Raw genomic sequence first — 17,686 nt, 5'->3', positions numbered from 1 at the left:
TTCAACTCTGAGTGCCCATTTGTAAAGGAAATGGCAGTTAAATTTAAGTCTGTTGTGTGAGAAACCTATTCTCACAAAACCATTCCAAGATCAGCTCAGCATAGGCTCCTTTGTGGACTAAACCTCTGTCACCCACAAAACAAGTTACCTGCTAGTTTACCCTAGAAATGTGCACTTTGTCTTCAGTGAGGCTGAGTGAGGGAACTATCCTCATGAACAAAAATAGCAAACGTGAGCCCTACATAAATGTTGAAAATGTTTTTAATGTGAAAACACATTAAAAGCACCAAAATAAACACTTCCTTGCAGGCCGAGCAAATTCTGCAGAAAAAAACAGAACGAAGACAACAGATCTGGTGTAATATAAATAAAGCATACCAGGGATTTTTGAGCCAACAGAGAGCCCGCTGCCTCCATCAGACAGTTTTCCATCGATGTACACTTTCCATGCCCCATCTGTGCATGTCCATGTGACTGCAATGTGATGCCAATTACCATCATTCACTGAAGGACAGTCTGTGATCCTCTCTTTGCCGTTTACATAAAGAACCCAGCTGTGTGGAAAGAAGATGAAAGTTCAGTTGCCTGCAACAACTTCAAAAGCATAGCGTGTCCCACATGACTTAAAGAAATGTTATTTGCCAAATTAGGTAACTGTGTCTACATCAGAGAAAATAATCTCTCTTGAAAGATCATCATACAAGATACGTCTCAGAGAACTTGGAAGTTATCACGGTTATCACATGCAAAGCAATGTGTAGTGTAGTAAGTCATGTGCTTTTGTACCAAAATATGAAGACTCGAGTCAGGCCTGCATAGTGGATTCTTAAATTTGCCCCTTGGGTCCATGCCTGCTTTTGGAGTCACGCTACAAGTACTCTTGAGTGCTGAGCTCCATTTTATCCCATCATTGTTGCAGTATGTTTAAATCTGACGTAAATGTAGCCCAGACAAAAAAATAGCAGTTTTCACTGCTTTTTTTGCCATTACTCTTTTATTTGGCAAAAAATGAAGGAAATCAAGCAAGGAGAGAAACAAAACTATGAGACAACTCCAGCTACAGAGTTTAGATACAGATTTTTCTCCCCCAAAGTAGGCAAAGCTGATATTCAGATTTCTGGTCTATGCTCTCCTTATTAATTCAAGACATCCGTTAGATGACATCATCTCTCACAGCTACAGAAAAGCAGAACTGTGATTTACCCATTGTAATCAGTCAGAAGAAAAGCATTATCACTTCCATTCTCCACTGCGTAAGAAATGGGAGTCCCATAATTTGTGGTGTCAGTGGATTTCATCCAGAATGTACAGGTGATGTCACCAAGAGATGGGAAAACACCATCAAGCATGACGTAGCCATAGATACCGGAGACTTCAAAATCAAGATTGAAACCAGAGGACTGTTCTGCAACAAAGACAAAAAGTTTTCAGAGCTACATTTCTGAATACCCAGAAATAGAATCAAATGGAATCTAAGTAAATGCAGTAAAATGGAACACAGCCCATCTACTAAAATTACCCACTTTAAATTGATCAGAGGTAGAAAGAATGTACAGCAGTCTAACATCAGCTAGCATACAGAACCTTGCAAGGCTAGAAAACACACAGGGCTTGAAGACAAACAACTGGACAAGAAGCTGATTATCTAACAAAGTATGAACATGAACCTTGTTTTCAATCATCTGTCAATCAAATGGTATATCCATCTGCCATCCAACAGCCCAAAGAGGTATGATGAGCTTGTTCCATTTTATTCACAAGAGTCAAGATTAAACAAAAAACCAACCCCACCAAGATTTTTTCTGTTCTGGACTTAGTGAAATACACTGCACTGGTATGGAAGAGCACTCCTGTGCTGTTCTTCAATGCAGAGTGACATGCTTTCAAGGATGGTGAATGTAAATGTATCAAGTGGAGCTCTCCTGAAAGTTGGGTGTTTAACTAAACTCTGACATGGGATGGTAGGTCTAAATGACCTATATGTCCTCTACAGTCTCTTGGAAATCAACATGGCTTCTTCAGCTTCTGTTTAAAGATTCACCAGCTCCTGGTATAACTCTTTATAATTTTCATGGAGTGGCTAAAAGACAAACTGATTTGAGCTTCATGATTGTGTGGTCTAACTTCAGCATCATCCAGGAAACTGCATTAGGTGTGACTCATTTTGCCCAATCACAGGGAACTTGATGCCCTTTTGCCCATATGGAACTTGATGCCTTTAGGACTTCTGAAGCTGAGGCTACCACACACTAATCTCTAACACTGTGATGCAAAGCCCTACATGAAATACATGAAACAGAAAGAACTAAGTAACTCAGATATACAGAGAAAAGACCTATGGGGTATGAAAAAGATAGAACTGTGCCTTAGAAAAGAGAAATGAATATAAATATGACATAGCACACACGCTACTATTTGTCTGCAACTACACCTATTAATACTGCAGTCACATAGGCTCCACTCAGACTTGCAGGAGTCCCACCACCCTAGCTGCTTTCTGGGGAAGCTGTATGAAACCATCCCAGCCAGTGAAAATCCTGCCCAGAGACAGAAAGGTGTCAAGCCACCTTTTTCTGACGCTTGGTCCTGTGTACCTGTTTCACACCTGCTGCCTGTAAAGCCAGGGGGACATTTACAAACGTACGAGTTCAAGGCATCCACACAGGTGGCTTGGTTTAAGCAGGGACTGGAATCGCAGTCGTTGATGTTCACTTCACAGTTTAGTCCTGTGTACCCTGTCACACACAGACACCTACAGAGGAAAAGAGAAGCACACTTCAAAGGTGGCTGCTGTCACGACAAAGAATCCTGGCCACGAGGCCAGATCTCTACAGTGACCTAGGATATGACACTGCTATTGGTATTTGTAACTTCTGATCTGAGTTCAGATACTCTAAAGCATAAAAATAAGTATTTGGAAGATTCCACTGGTGTTTGTATTTTAATCTCTATATTCTCAATATGTATAGCTACCCTGTCTTCCGGGCTGTAGAAATGTAATACTATCAGGTATGTAACTGATCATCACCTATTCTTCTACTGGAAAGCAAGACAAGCCCTTGGATTTCTTTTGGAAGATCTGTATTAAAACCATGCTTATACTTCAAACTCTACAAGTTTTCTTTGATGTCTACCTTAGAAATTTTTAAGAGTGAGGACACTGCAATTCATTTACTTGCATTTTAAAATCTCCTTTAGGGTCCATAAAGGAATCATTTATATTGGATCAAGCAGCCAAACGCCTTGCTGAAACCTAAGAAAGATGAAGCACCACAATATGTCTGACTTTTCACACTGTATGACATTAATAATCTGTTTTTCACCTGAAGCTGTTGATACCATCTCTGCATGTAGCTCCGTTCCTACAGGGTCTGCTGAGACACTCATCAATGTTTCTTTCACACAAGATACCAGTAAAACCTGGGAGACACTTGCAGAAGAAACTGCCAACTCTATCTTCGCAAATAGCCCTATTAAGACATGGGTTTGAAAGGCATTCATTGATCTCCATTTCACAGTGAGCACCTGAGAAGAAAAGAACAAAGTCACAACTTCGCTTTGAATTAACCTGAGAAAGAAGATTACTAACCCATCTTTGTTTTTTCAAGGACTTTTGCCTATCTTCCGGGAAACAGCAAACACTAAGCTAGAGATGCAGGTCTGGGATTTACTCCCTTAACTGAGGTTAAGTGGTCATAGAAGAATTAGAGGAACAACCTTTGCAGTTGCAGAAATCAACACTCAGCAAAACATGTGGAATTTAACAGGTAATGCAAGTAATTTGGGCTGAATAAGGAAATCATCTGAGAAACTACTCTGAGCAACTAATAAAAAGCTGCTGCAAAAGACATTTAGCTGGACCTTAACTCTAAGCAGAAAGAAGAAAGCCAGAAACACACGATTCTGGGATTTCTGCTATGAAAGAGGCCCTATGTTAAAAGCACCCAAGAATGAAGAAACTGCATGCAATTTTACAGTGTAGCTCTTTGGCAACACAATAATCAACAGATATGACTAATTGGTCTACGAAAGCAGTAGGAAGCTGAGTATGAGGATGGGGAGTAGTTTTAATATATCTACTGTTATAATACTTTTTTTTTTTTTTTGAAGTAAAATAAAAAATAACGATTTGCATCCGTGTGAATAACCCTACTCTTTCCTCAACATCACATGGTAAGTTCATGGGAAAATTTGCAGCAGAAAACTGATCACTTAGTAAATTCTTCTGAAGTCATGCTTACACAGAGTCCCTGTAACTCTGAGAGATTACATGGACCTAAAGAATCTAGTACATCTTTATCAACATATATGTAACACATAGGAATGAGGCTGAAATACTTTGGATGGGGTAGGAAGACATAATTTTTGGTCAGAAAGACAGAATGCCGACTTAAACAGAAAAATGTGTACCTGTGAACCCTTTTGCACAATTGCAGTGGTAACCATTCCTGCCATCAACACAGTGGGCTCCATTCAAACAGGGATTGGAGCTACATTCATTTATGTCTTCCTCACACAAGAGACCTTCAAACAGAAGGGTTACAAGACATGATCAAGACATAGTCAAGGTGTGCACACTGCAGTGACTGAATGTGGAAGACAGAACAGCACCACACTGCTTGTGTAACAAAAGGCTACTAGGATCAGGTGAGAAAATTCCATGTTTGATTCCACAACTGCAAACATCTATTGAGATCATGTGTGTTATTTAGATGCTGGGATGTGAAAGATGCAAAGTCCATTGTTTGTCTTTAAGTTTAAAAAATATTCAGCAAGTGCTGCTGATAAACGCATAGCCATAAACATGAAACTTGGGGGAGACCATTTCTGGTAGAAAACACAAGGCCTTTTTTTTAATCACACAAAATTATCTCCTCAATAGTTTATTTTAATATTTAGAAATTAAGTGCTGTTTTGGCAAAGTACTCAAGCATGTCAGTTTCCCCACAGATCTCAATACCTTCAACATGCATGCAGGTGAGAGTTAAAAACACTGAGAAAAAAGATAAGAAAAAGCCCACGCCCTTACTCATAGGGCTGCAATAAAACAACTGCATAAATGCTTTGTCTAGTCAGGCCTTGTTCAGTCTCACAAGCGTTTTTCCTATGAGTATTTACTAATTCCCTGAACTTAATTTTTTTTTTTTTTTCAGACCAGAAATGTCACAAAACAGAAGCATACATGCACACAGACTATCCTTGAATACTCATTCCTTTATTTCAAAACCTGTTCACATACAGTAGAACCTTACTCTAGACTGTAGATCAAATTCCTTTCCTGTTATATATGGATGTGGAGTTATATAGCCCTTTTGTTTTGTGTTATCTATTTGGCACAGAAACAATGCCTGTCTGAAGAAGAGCTATGAAGTGAAACAAATTACCTGTATAGCCTGGCTGACAATGGCAAACAAAGGCCCCAATGCCATCTTTACACATTCCATTATTGTGACAAGGAGATGATTTACACTCATCAACTTCTGTTTCACATTTCAAGCCTAGAATGCAAAATAAAGGACTGAGAACATGGAAACAAAAGTTTAAAATTGTTCAGAAACATAGAATTCATGACTACTTGATATAGGAAAACATGACTGCATACACTACCAGAAATTCAGGTTTATTATCATCTCTTTAGATCATGTTTTAACACAGACCTGACACAAAATGTTTTTAGAAAGGAATAATGCACATTGGGTAACAGACTAATCAGTTCCAGATAGTGGCACTTAATATCTATCACAAGTAACAGAGATCACTTCTTGATAATAGGTGAATAATAAGTGATCTGTTTGCTCTGAAGCAACTGGGGAGCTAACACTGAAGAGGAGTACAGGCAGATCTGGTGGAATCAGCTGCTTAGAGTGCAATTATGTGGCTTTTGCCAATCATAAATATTGCCAGGTGATAGGATTTTCAAATCTAGTAACTCCACTAAAAGTAATCCCATTCAAAATCCTTTTCTGCTAAACACAATATAATTCAGTGAGAACATGAGGAACTATTTATTTTCTTAATACCTATGTATGGTATATCTGTGATGGATATTCCAATGAGTTAAGCCATACTCTTGCACTGAAATGTTTTGTTCTTTTATGCTTGCTCATGTTAAGGGCATGGAGACATGTTAGCTCATCCACCTGCTTCTCAATTTTTTACCTGTGTACCCAAGCGGGCATATGCAAATATATCCACTTCCCAATTGTTTGCATGTCCCATTGTTGTGGCATGGTTCCAGGAAACACTCATGAAAGACCTGCCAGAGGCAAGAATGATACAATTACAGTAAAGGTGGAAATACTGTGCAACAAAATATTCTAATTTTAAACCCCGCAGTCAGTTTGGAAAGCTGTGAAAAAAAAGTCACTGGCATTAACTTCTAGCTTTTCCTCCTTGTTCCCTCAGCATACCAACCATTCTTTTTTCTAGCAAACAATACCAGGAATCGGAATTATCATTTTAAAATGACCTTTTGTTTAGCAAAATGTGATCATTGCAGTTGTTGCGTTAGAACTTTCTTAGCTATGACTCACAGGTGACATTTTCTATTATGCTATCTTTTACATGAGAGTTCTCCACTTTGCATCGTTTTACACTGGCTAATCACTTCCTGCTACTGCTCGTCAGGTCAGCTAGTGGAGAACTACACTGTGTGGCATCTTTTCTAATGTAGCAAACCTGAATTCAGCAAGCCCTTGAGTCAGGTCAACTAAAACCACAGATCAGTATGTCACCTGTCCTTATGTTATATAATAGTTCAGGACAAATTTATCATCAGTCATTTTTGCTTCTGTTTACACAATATCGTAACTTTAGATTCAAACAAAGCAGTCTTGTTTACAAGAGGGGAGGGAGATGGTAGGGGTAAGGAGGCATCTCTGGCAAACACTGCCACTAGAGCAGTTTCACATCAGGACTTGCCTGTATTTCAAAGGGAGCTCTGCTGGCCTCGTCTCAAGTGTATCTGTGTTGCAATAAGTAAAACAAAGATTTAACAACTGGGACTTAAGAAGCCTGGTAGCATTTTATGGAATTCGGCATATGGAAGACATCAGATGACTGAGTATGGTCAATCTACTTTTTATAGATTGGCTGAATCTCCTCCACGGAGTTTACATTTCTTTTATAAGTGTGATAAATATTTCATACATCAGATGAAGGCTTCAAGTCCAGAAGTTAAGACTGCCAATAGCTGATGCAGACTCCTTTGTTCAGCAAAAGTGCTTCTATGATTATAAAGTAAGTTTGTGTGTTCCCCTCATGACCATCACTCTCGGGAAATATAGTCAGCATAACAATTACATTTAAAAAGGCCTTAGTTATTTACTGCTGCATAAGGAACCCTTTCATTTGAGATAAGATTGGAAAATATATCCTGTCCTTGCCTGACTGCTGGCTTTGTACTGCTTGCTGATATTTTCTGGAGAGGCTGGTACCATCATTACACTTTCCTCAGCTGCTGAAAACGTAGAGCCAAAACCTAAAGAGGAAAGATATGAAAGTGCTGTTAATAACACTGTATGGCAAAGTCCCTATTCCATGAGGGCATAATAACTGCATGCCAGTAATGCATCTGAAGATATGCTGAAAAAAGAGCATTTGTGGGAATAACGAGTGAACTTTACAGTAACCACAGAGATTTTATATAATTTTACACAAATATGTATTTGTAAGCACATACATTTCTGAAACACATATACGTGTGTGTACATATATCTTATGTGTATTTATACACACACACATACATGCATAAACATATTTGTATATATATAAAACTCTCTCCAGTGTATATGTATATATAGCATACATATACAATGTATATGTGTGTGTGTAGATATATATACATGCACTTGTATATGTATACTCTGTTATTGAGCTTTTTTATGTATTACACAGTCACTCCTTCTACATAACAAAGAGGCAACACCAGTAGGTAAAACTAGTTGTGAATTTCAGTGGTTGAAATGGAAGGTCCACATTTGTTAGGAGAGAACGTGGGATGTTTTCTGTCAAGACTACAGCCAGTCATCCTTTCAATGTTCCCTTTATTCACTTTCTCCAGCAGAGATGATTTGGCTTACTTGAACAATCTGTGATGGATCTGGCACCAATGACCGTTGTTGTTCCATAAAACGGACAAGACAAGCAGTAGGACTTTCCTGGGTCTGGCTGATAGTAGTCTCTGGGGCAAGGGTAGCAAGGGGTCAAACCTGTACGAGAGAACTCGCCTGCAAGACATGGTACTGCAAGAACAAAAGCACAGGTTTTTGAGTGATCACTTGTACCCCCAGCCTACCTCCCCCCACCTCTTTCTGACAATTTTCTCTTCTCCCTTCACAGGCTCCCCTCAGACTTAAAGGAACTGGATGAAACCTGCCAGGAATTCACAACTCTAGGAGATGCTTATTTAAATTTTAGTGCTGATGGGTGACATGGGGTTCTCAAAGGACTACAGAAATATCTGGGAAGTATTTCTATCTATTCCTTTTGCTGCTCTGGGGGTAGCTTTCAAATGCAACTTCCTTTCCCTTTTCTCTCTCACACCTGGCTTGTTTTTTTTTTTTGTTTTGGGTTTTTTCCTTCAAGGAGGAGTAAGGACAAAAGACAAGTCTTTTTGTACCATTAATCCCTGCAGACTATTATTTCCCATGGGAGTCTTTCTGGCAAAGCTTCCCAAAGACAGTTGAGGACAATTTCTTGAAAAAGTTCATGGAAGAAACTGTGTTAAAATTCAGTATTTTTGTACAGAAGATGTGGAAGCTGTTCCAGAGATAATAGTGACAAACATCCTGTCGTTCCCTCTCTCTGCTTTAAGGAAAAAGGTTTTATTTTCATGTAGGTAGCCATCACATATCTCATTTTATTAATCTTTAGATAAGAATCCGTCTTGGAAATCAGGAGGAGGTCATTTCAAATAATCAGGGTATCAGGAAATGACCTATCGTTTTGCTGGGAAATGTTGCTTGGTCCACACTTAAGCAGAAAGAGAATTCAATCTCAGGCAGATGAATTGGATTACATTTAGAAATTTTTAGAATTTAATTTAAAAAATTTCATAGCCTTTTTTGTTACAAACCTCCACAAGCTGAGTCATCCACTGCACCTCTTTTTACTGTTGATGTATTTTCCGGACAAGAGATGCAGTTCCTGGATCCAAATGCTGGTTGATATGTGCCAAGTGGACATGTTTCACAGGTCTCAAGACCATTAGGTGAATACGTTCCCTGCTTGCACTGAGCTATAAGGCAGAAGAATTCAAAAAGATTAAACAATGTCCAAAAGGAAGCATGTCTCCTGACCTCCGAAATCGCAATACACATCACAGGGACTTTTATTTCTAGAGTTTACTCTACTCTGAAGGACTTCATTGGTACAAAGGGCAAAAAAAAGTAATTGTGGTGAGTTACTGATAGTGCATTTGTGAATTATTAACCAGTTAATTTTCTTCCAATCAGCTTCACAGATGCTTTATTGCAACTCAGTTACTCAATTTTAACGAACAAAATTAATGATAAGATTCGAAATAGGAAATAAAACTAGCAACTTCTTTTTTAGAACAAGTCATAAAGAGACAGTGGTGCTGAGGTGATCAGTACCACAGCACTGAAGTGTAGGATGCAGACACTTTATCTTTGACCATGGTAGGATGTAGAGGGGCTGGCAAGGACAAGAATAGCATTATTTTAAGTGTATTAGTCCCTGCAGAATTGGCTCCCAATCTCACAGAATGAAGACAGAAATGAAACAAAGCTTCAAAGGCCAGCTCTTCTTAGAACATCTGCCCAGGCATCCTGCATGCCATAGTGGTGGTGAAAACCTGGATTTTTCTTTTTACATATGCATCAAGGGGCAGTTAGGACTGCTCCTCATTGCATGGGCTAACCTCATTCCAGTACTCCCACCATGGGGACCAAAAGTATGCCACCAGGCATGAAGAAGTGGCTGTCTGAAGAAGACAAAGTTCTCACCTTTGCATTCAGAGATGCTTCGAGAGTGTAGATACTCAGTATAGCTACCAGATGGACAACTTTTGCATTCCAGCTGCCCTTCCTCATCTTGGTAGGATCCAGTCCAGCAGCTTTCACAGGTATGATGCTCCAGGGAGTAATAGGTACCCAAAGGGCAGTTTACTGTAATGTTGGAAACATAAGGTTCTCCTCAGAGTGCACAATCATACATACTTGTCCTGCCTTTGGAGTTCCCATTTAGTCAAACCCTGTTTATGTGAAATGTGACTGTTCCTCAGCAAATGGGCTATCTCTCTGAAATACTTCAGAAATCTCACTATGCACAGGAAATGGAATCCAATTCCCTATCTTAGCTACACATCACCCACAAGACTAACAGGGTTAAAAGACTGCATACCAAGCACTGTTTTCCTGTGTATCACCAAGTGTGGATATGCTTGATTTCCCCATGGGATTGGAATCCCGGGTACAAAAGTGTCTTTTTTCCACAGGCCTTGGTTAAGAACATAAACATTCTCTGGAAGTCAAACTGTGCAAAGCATTTTTGCAGTTTATTGTTCTGGGAGACCACAAGCACTGGACTGTGTCAAATCATAACCCTCTGCAAACATCCTCTAAAACCTTGCTTTTCAAAAGGATTCTAAATACATGTGAGGAACAAGTCATCTGGCTTACCACACATTCTTCCCCTCAGCACAGAACCAGGCCTGCAGAACAGAAAGGCCTTCTCAGACTCCAGTGAGTTGCTGTCAGCTACAATGAGTTCAGATGCAAACTGAAAGGAATACATGGGTTCCTTATTGAGAGTCCGATTCAGCCTGTTCGTGATTGTCTCCAGAGTTTTAAGGAGCCGTCGCTGGTTTTCCAGTTCCAATGTATCATTCCTTTCATCAGGCAGTGGCACGCTAGCTGGGATGTAAACAGAAAACACAAAAAGCACAGAGATTTTACAGTCAGCACTTCCAGTGTACTCTGGAGTATATTAAGAGTGCAACACTCAAGCTTGCCTGTGCACTCAAGCAGGCCATGTGCATAAGGCTCTCCATGAACATGAGGCTGTGATATATTCCCCAAGCAGAAAGTCTGTGATGAAACGGGGATATGAATGTCTCCAGAAAACTGTCATCTGCATCTCCAGCAGGCTTTGTGAACTGAAGGTTAAGTTTTACTGAAGGTATTAGAAACATGTTTTTAAAAAGAAGGAATAGGAGAAGGATGGTTTTTTGCCTTCTCTCACCTGTGATGTTAAATATTAACTTGATTTTGTGGTCGGTCATTGGAACATTCAATTTATGCCTTTTGACTCGAGCAGGTGCTGCCTTTACAGAGGCAGAGAGATGCTTGGATAAGTCGTCTTCCTGAGCTGCATCAACAAAATCATCATAGGAATAATCCAGCTGGTTTGCTGCCCCCCAGCCAGCAGGTCCTGTGAGGCAGTAAGAAAGAACAAAGAGAAGCAACACCATGTCGAAAATAAGTGCTTGTACTTATTTCTAAAATACATTCCCCATAGAATGGAGTCTGTTTGAAGATCCAGATGATGTGTGCTGGCTTTGCCTCCACACAAGTGCCTATTGTATGAACATTTTGACTGAAGAAGAAGGAAGAACCAATCTCACTCCTAACCAATATCCTGGAGATTCTGAATCTTATGCAGTTAGCCAAAGCTTTAAAGAAATACTGACATAAAAGAAGTTGCAATTCCTTCTCCTCCCCTGTCTTGCATGGACCCTCACCTGCCAGCAGCATGTTCTTAAACAATTCCATATTGCTCTCTCTTCCTCTTCCTGCTCAATTACAGACAGCACGGCCTACACCACATGTCTCCATTGCATCGTCTCACAACTCCTGAATAGTTCTACCATTGCCTTACCAGAAAAGGCTGGTATCATTACCTTACATGTTTATTCACCCCAGACAGGCATTTCCTCTTAACACATAGTGATCAAATTCACCCCCTGTATAATGTCCTTCACCTATAACATGCTTCCAACCAGAAACAATTAAACAACTGTGTCTGTAAATAATCTACCTTTTCATAATGACTAAATTTAGGGGTGTGTGGTCTATATCATCAATCTTGCTCTTTTTTTAAACATGAAGATAGAAAAAAATTCTGCCCACTACCTGTTACCAGTCACCCAGATTATCATTAATTTACAGTGGAAACTAGGACAAGATAACCCCACCGTTTTGCCGTTAATACCATGTGAGTATTCCACAACTATTCTACACTGCTGTTTCTTATGATCTGAGGAGAGTTCTCCTGCCTCCCCAGTGTAAAATCATGAGAAACTCCAGAAAAACAGCAACACAGTTATTCTGGTAATAGGTTGCCATGAACTAGAAGAGACTAGGACCCTACATCCCATGTACTCAACACTGTTTCCAAGTGCCTTTACAAATTAGCTCCAGCTGTCATCAGTACTCATCCTTACCCTGATGACAACTGCAAACTGAACATGCAGCCCCTCCGTGTCTTATTACAAACAAATGTGCTCTCAAACTCAGTGAAGCATGTCTGGAAGGTGAGAATAAGCAGGAAGTTCTACTAAGTAACTCCACTACAAACCTGTCACAGTCCTATGATAAGAGCACATATTCTGATGCTGAGCTGCCAAAATGCCTCCTGCTAATCTGGTTTTAGCCCTTCTGTTCTGAGCAGCCCCATGGGACTCAGAAATGCCAAGGACAACAGCCATACAACATGGACACTAACATGTTTGAAATGGACTGAAAATGACAATTTACTTGGCAGAAAGCAAAGTGGGAACAATCACTATGACTGTCACAGCTTTCACTCTGACACAGCTACAGTCATCCTGCAAAATCTGCCCTTGCACAGAGGAAGTAATTTCAAACGAATGGACAAACTTAAGCTTGTATAGCTTTACACTGTGAGGGATCTGAACCAGCACCAAGGATACTCCTTGTTTTCTTAACAATCTTGAGAACCATCTATTGTACTTTTTCAGTATTTTGGTTTGAAAATGTATGTTACTAAAAAGTTGCTTTCTTCCAGGCTAACCAATCAGGTTTGTAGGACTCTGAGTGTGTGTGCTTTTCCCGCCCCTCTCTACCCATCAAGAGGCATCTCAGTAAGCTTTTCCTCTATACTGTACAGGAAACTGTATCAAAACAAGACAGCAAGCAGTTCCATAATATTGTTATAAAACCTATTATGTAATTGCTTGCTATCTTCAAAGTTCTACAGTTATTTAAAAAGGAATGTTTCATACAACACAATGTGTACTTCAGAGCAAAAGGAATCACGCTACATTAAACCTGTATGGCTAAGAATTTATGCAGTTGATAATTACCAATGGCAAATCCATTTTCATAATCGTAATTATATTCCAAGCAATGCTTCTGTGTCTGATCTTCTAATCTGCAGTCAATATCATCAACATCATTACAGAATGATGGGACCTTCCAACAGAATGAAGAAAAACAATAAATAAGTAAAACCACATAGTCCCCTTCCCAGACTTACATAAACTTCTAGTTACAATGTAAAGCACTGGTCATTGTCAGTGACACTAGATTTCCCCTTTCACGTCTCTTATACCCTAGCAAGGTCTGCTGAAAGAAGTATGTTCTATTTATACAGCTGCGAAATAAGACGGCAACTTGTAGGCATACAAGCTCTTTGTTATAGACGATCTTTTTTATAAGAGAAGATGTCCATTCAGTTAACCTCTTTTGCATGTGAAATCCCAAAATACAGAAATAAGTTCATGATTGTTTCTCCCTGATGAAGATGACAGGAGAACCTACACGTTTGAAAACACCTGTGTTTTCCATCTGTATAACTTGTAATTCTGTCAGGTTTACAACATTGCTGACACTTTGTTTCTAGCTTTCAAACCTTATTTCTTCATATCCACCAACCTGTCCCTACCCATGGAAAGTGACTCATAAATTCCACCAAGAGACCTCAGAGGACAGGGAAAATCATCTGAGAAGGACAGAACCCACAGAACAGAAAACTCGACAGAAAGATTTCTGGTATTACTACATTTCTTATTTTCACAAAGTAAGAAAAGATGAATGTGTGATTTTTGATAAAATCTGTATTTCTTGCTTTTTCCAGAAAGGTTTCAAGCAAGTTGGGTCTAGGTCATGTTTGGAATTGTTTTGCTTTTTCCACATGAATTTTCATTGGAAAGATGGCTCCTGCTGATTCCTCCCCCCTTTTCAGATTTCTGCTAGAATTTCAAATTATTTGGAACAGGAATAGGCATATTCAAAACAGCCTTTTTGACTGTTTTCCCAGATTATTGCATTTTTATGTAATTGCTTGGGCAGGTCACTAAGCATTTTTTCCCTGATATCTTTTGCTTTCTGATAGTAACGGTCTAAGCACTGGAATCTGGTGGTAGCCGGCTCTTAGGGGAAAGGAACAGAAATAAAACCAGCCAAGATTTCTTCACTGGAAGAGAACAAACCTGGAGCAAGGTAAGAGAGTAACAGATATTTAGGTCCAAGTGTCAGAGACTGCCTGAAGTGTTATGTAAGTTTTCAGCCATCTGATATGGGCTAGTGACATATATTTCAAAGCTGCAGGCATTGCAGGAGCCTTTAACATATGGGCTTTGCTTGTCCTGCAAAAAATCTGTAAATGCCCAGTGTTTACTTCTGGGTCCTGAGGGAACTGGTGGATGAAGTGGCTAAGCCACTATCCATCATATCTGAGAAGTCATGGCTGTCTGGTGAAGTTCCTGCTGATTGGAAGAGGGAAAACACAACCCTCATTATTAAAAAGAGAAAATAGGAACACCCAGGGAACTACAGGCCAGTGTTACCTCTATGTCGGGAAAGATCATGGAGCAAATTCTCCTGGAAACTATCCTAGGGCACATGGAAAACAAAGAGGTGATTGGTGACAGCCAACATGGCTTCACTGAGGGCAAATTGTGCCTGACAAAATTGGTGGTCTTCTACGATGGGGTTATACTGTTGATGGATGAGGGAAGAGCAACGGACATCATCTGCCTGGGCTTGTGAAAAGCTTTTGACACTGTCCCACATGACATCCTTGTCTTTAAATTGGAGAGACATGAATGGACCACTTGGTGGATAAGGAATTGGCTGGATGGTTGCACTCATAAGAGTTATGGTTAATGGCTCAACGTCCAAGTGGTAAGCAGTGATATAAGAAGGGCATGGACCTGTTGGAGCGAGTCCTGAGGAGGTAATGAAAATGCTCAGGGGGCTGGAGCACCTCCCCTATGAGGACAGACTGTGAGAGTTGGGGGTGTTCAGCCTGGAGAAGAGAAGGCTCTGAGGAGCGGCCTTCCAGTGCTTAAAGGGGCTACAGGAAAGATGGGAGGGACTCTGCATCAGGGAGTGTAGGGATAGGATGAGGGGTAATGGTTTTAAACTGAAAGAGGATAGATTTAGATTAGGTAAGGAAGAAATTGTTTACTGTGAGGGTGGTGAGGCCCTGGCACAGGTTGCCCAGAGGGGCTGTGGCTGCCCCCTCCCTGGCAGTGTTCAAGGCCAGGCTGGACGGGGCTCTGAGCAACCTGGGCTGGTGGAAGGTGTCCCTGCCTATGGCAGGGGGTTGGAACTAGATGATCTTTAAGGTCCCTTCCAACCCAAACCATTCGGTGATTCTAATGCTGTCACAGTAGGCCTGGACATGCCCTCCTGAGACCACAGCTGGGGACAGTCTCTGGGATTAAGAGGGGAGATCGTGGTATTGAAGTCAAAAGCAAGAGATGCAGTAAAGAAGGAACATGGTACTCCTTTAAATTCAGTACCGTGCAGTTCTTAGTGGTAAGAGCAAGAACTCAGAAACTCAAGAAAGCTGAGCAAATTATTTAAATCAGCACTACTGGATTTAAGTGCCTGAACTTACTAAGTGTGGAATTAATATATCTGTATACATGTATATTAGTTTGTATTATATGGGTATATGTTATACATATTCTGTATAATATAATGTGTATTTTATAATCACACCCAACTTTCAAACTGCACAGGTTCTCTTCAGAAGCCTACTGAAAATCTGTCAGTGCCAGGTGCCTAAGCTACTTGGATACTTCTACAAATTCTGTCCTATATAACTCTACATTGAAGACTGAACAGAATGACATTAAAATGCCACTGAATCACGTTTATTTTTAAAGGAGACTTGTCATCTTCTGAAAAAGCACAGCTTTCATTTATGGGTTTCTGTTGCATTTTCCTTGTATGAAATTAGTTAGCTTGGAAAAGTAACAATGAGGTACATTTTTTAAAAGGTATGTAAAAGGAAGGAGTATTTACTAACCTACCATTTTACCAAGTGCACTCTGGAATGCATCAGTAAAGCTATTCAGAAGATTGCTGTCATCACACTGTGTTGCTTTGTAGAGCATCTCAAAGGATTTGAACCCATGGTTTGCAAAACGATTTACTGAAAAATGTTGGAGAAATAAATTTTTACTGGTCAGTGCAAGAGTTTCAGAGCTAAAAGCAAGACCATTCAATGTAAAAATGGAATATACTAAGCTAAGAAGCATTGTCTTTAAACCAGCAAACCTAAATTCCTGGTGTTGTGCACATGAAACTGGATCACTCATACCTCAGCCAACCGAATATGACTCTCTGGCAGGTATCAAATTTATTGGGAAAGGTAACAGACACTAAAAAAAGGTCTGTTTTATCAATTTCATCATTTTCTTAATGGAAGAAACCTGTGAGCTGGCAACTAAACTCCATACTTACTTTTCACTGAGAAAGAAGTAATAAATATTGAAAGTCCTATCACTAACGCTGCTAGGCTAAATATGAAAAATTCTCATCCAGAATTTAAGCAAATTAAAGTTTCTAAGTGTCCAAGTTACAGTTTTTGAATTAATATATCTCTGAAACATAACTTCCTCATAGGTGAAATACTTGCAGAAACCAAGAAATCCACTCTAATGGAAGCGGATGCAGCATGTTGCAGAAATGGCTTCATGTGTAGTTCTAATACATTTATTATTAGTATCACTGAAGCTGGGAAATTCCACAGCTGAAGTTTTGCATGTGTCCATCTCAAAGAAAATACGTAAGTGCTTCTGATGTGGTGATAATTAGATACACAAGTACAGCATGCACTGTGCATTTGGATCAGTAAGTTGCAAATATTGTTGAAATTCCTATTGAAAAGACACTGTTAGTGTTTTTAAACAAACTGTGTCAAATACCAATTTAAAGTAATGAAAGACCTTGTCTACTTCACCATCTTTGCTACTTCATGATTCCCAGGAATCAAATTCACAGCTATTGTGTTTTAGAAAGCTTCTGAAATAACACATTTAGGGACTTCTAGGCATTCCTTCACAATATTTGTAACGATTTGTAGGCAGGGGACAGAGAAGATTTGTCATCATTAAATAGAAGTAATGATTTCTGAAATATTTTCATGTGCTTCCTCGTTAAACATAGTGTTTGATGAGTTGCAGATTCATTTTAGTAACAATAAGACTTACAAGAGCAGCCAGGCCACTCTGGAGAGAAAGGCGGCTTCCAGACACCATCCTCATATGCACAATAGTAGTTTTCACTTGATCCTTCTGAAAAGCTATAACCCTCTGCACAGTGCAACGTGCAGTTAACTCCCAGTTTATCTGATGTGCATGTAAAATCACCATTTACAGGCTCAAAGGAGATTTCACAGGGAGAACCTATGAAAAATGCAAAGATTTATAGACTGATGAATGTGGTGAAGTAGGTAGGCACACAGG

General features: G+C 39.7%; 1 protein-coding gene across 1 annotated transcript in view; it reads right to left on the bottom strand.

The window, feature by feature from the left end:
- The window catches only part of SVEP1 (sushi, von Willebrand factor type A, EGF and pentraxin domain containing 1), a 134,708-nt gene that overhangs the window by 49,328 nt on the left and 67,694 nt on the right, over window positions 1-17,686 (bottom strand). The window contains exons 12-27 of the mRNA XM_074931869.1: window positions 17,432-17,626; window positions 16,250-16,371; window positions 13,289-13,397; window positions 11,206-11,394; window positions 10,644-10,877; window positions 9,969-10,130; window positions 9,077-9,238; window positions 8,082-8,243; window positions 7,386-7,480; window positions 6,160-6,256; window positions 5,385-5,498; window positions 4,411-4,524; window positions 3,324-3,525; window positions 2,595-2,752; window positions 1,204-1,405; window positions 379-554 (exon numbers count right to left, since the gene is read on the bottom strand). Coding sequence (XP_074787970.1) covers window positions 379-554; window positions 1,204-1,405; window positions 2,595-2,752; window positions 3,324-3,525; window positions 4,411-4,524; window positions 5,385-5,498; window positions 6,160-6,256; window positions 7,386-7,480; window positions 8,082-8,243; window positions 9,077-9,238; window positions 9,969-10,130; window positions 10,644-10,877; window positions 11,206-11,394; window positions 13,289-13,397; window positions 16,250-16,371; window positions 17,432-17,626 — 2,493 coding nt within the window. The remainder of the gene's footprint in view (window positions 1-378; window positions 555-1,203; window positions 1,406-2,594; window positions 2,753-3,323; window positions 3,526-4,410; window positions 4,525-5,384; window positions 5,499-6,159; window positions 6,257-7,385; window positions 7,481-8,081; window positions 8,244-9,076; window positions 9,239-9,968; window positions 10,131-10,643; window positions 10,878-11,205; window positions 11,395-13,288; window positions 13,398-16,249; window positions 16,372-17,431; window positions 17,627-17,686) is intronic.

Source organism: Athene noctua, chromosome Z (genome assembly GCF_965140245.1).
Source record: "Athene noctua chromosome Z, bAthNoc1.hap1.1, whole genome shotgun sequence".
Taxonomy (NCBI): domain Eukaryota; kingdom Metazoa; phylum Chordata; class Aves; order Strigiformes; family Strigidae; genus Athene; species Athene noctua.
Note: the sequence above shows the minus strand (reverse complement) of the source record. Positions and strands in the feature narration are given on the sequence as shown.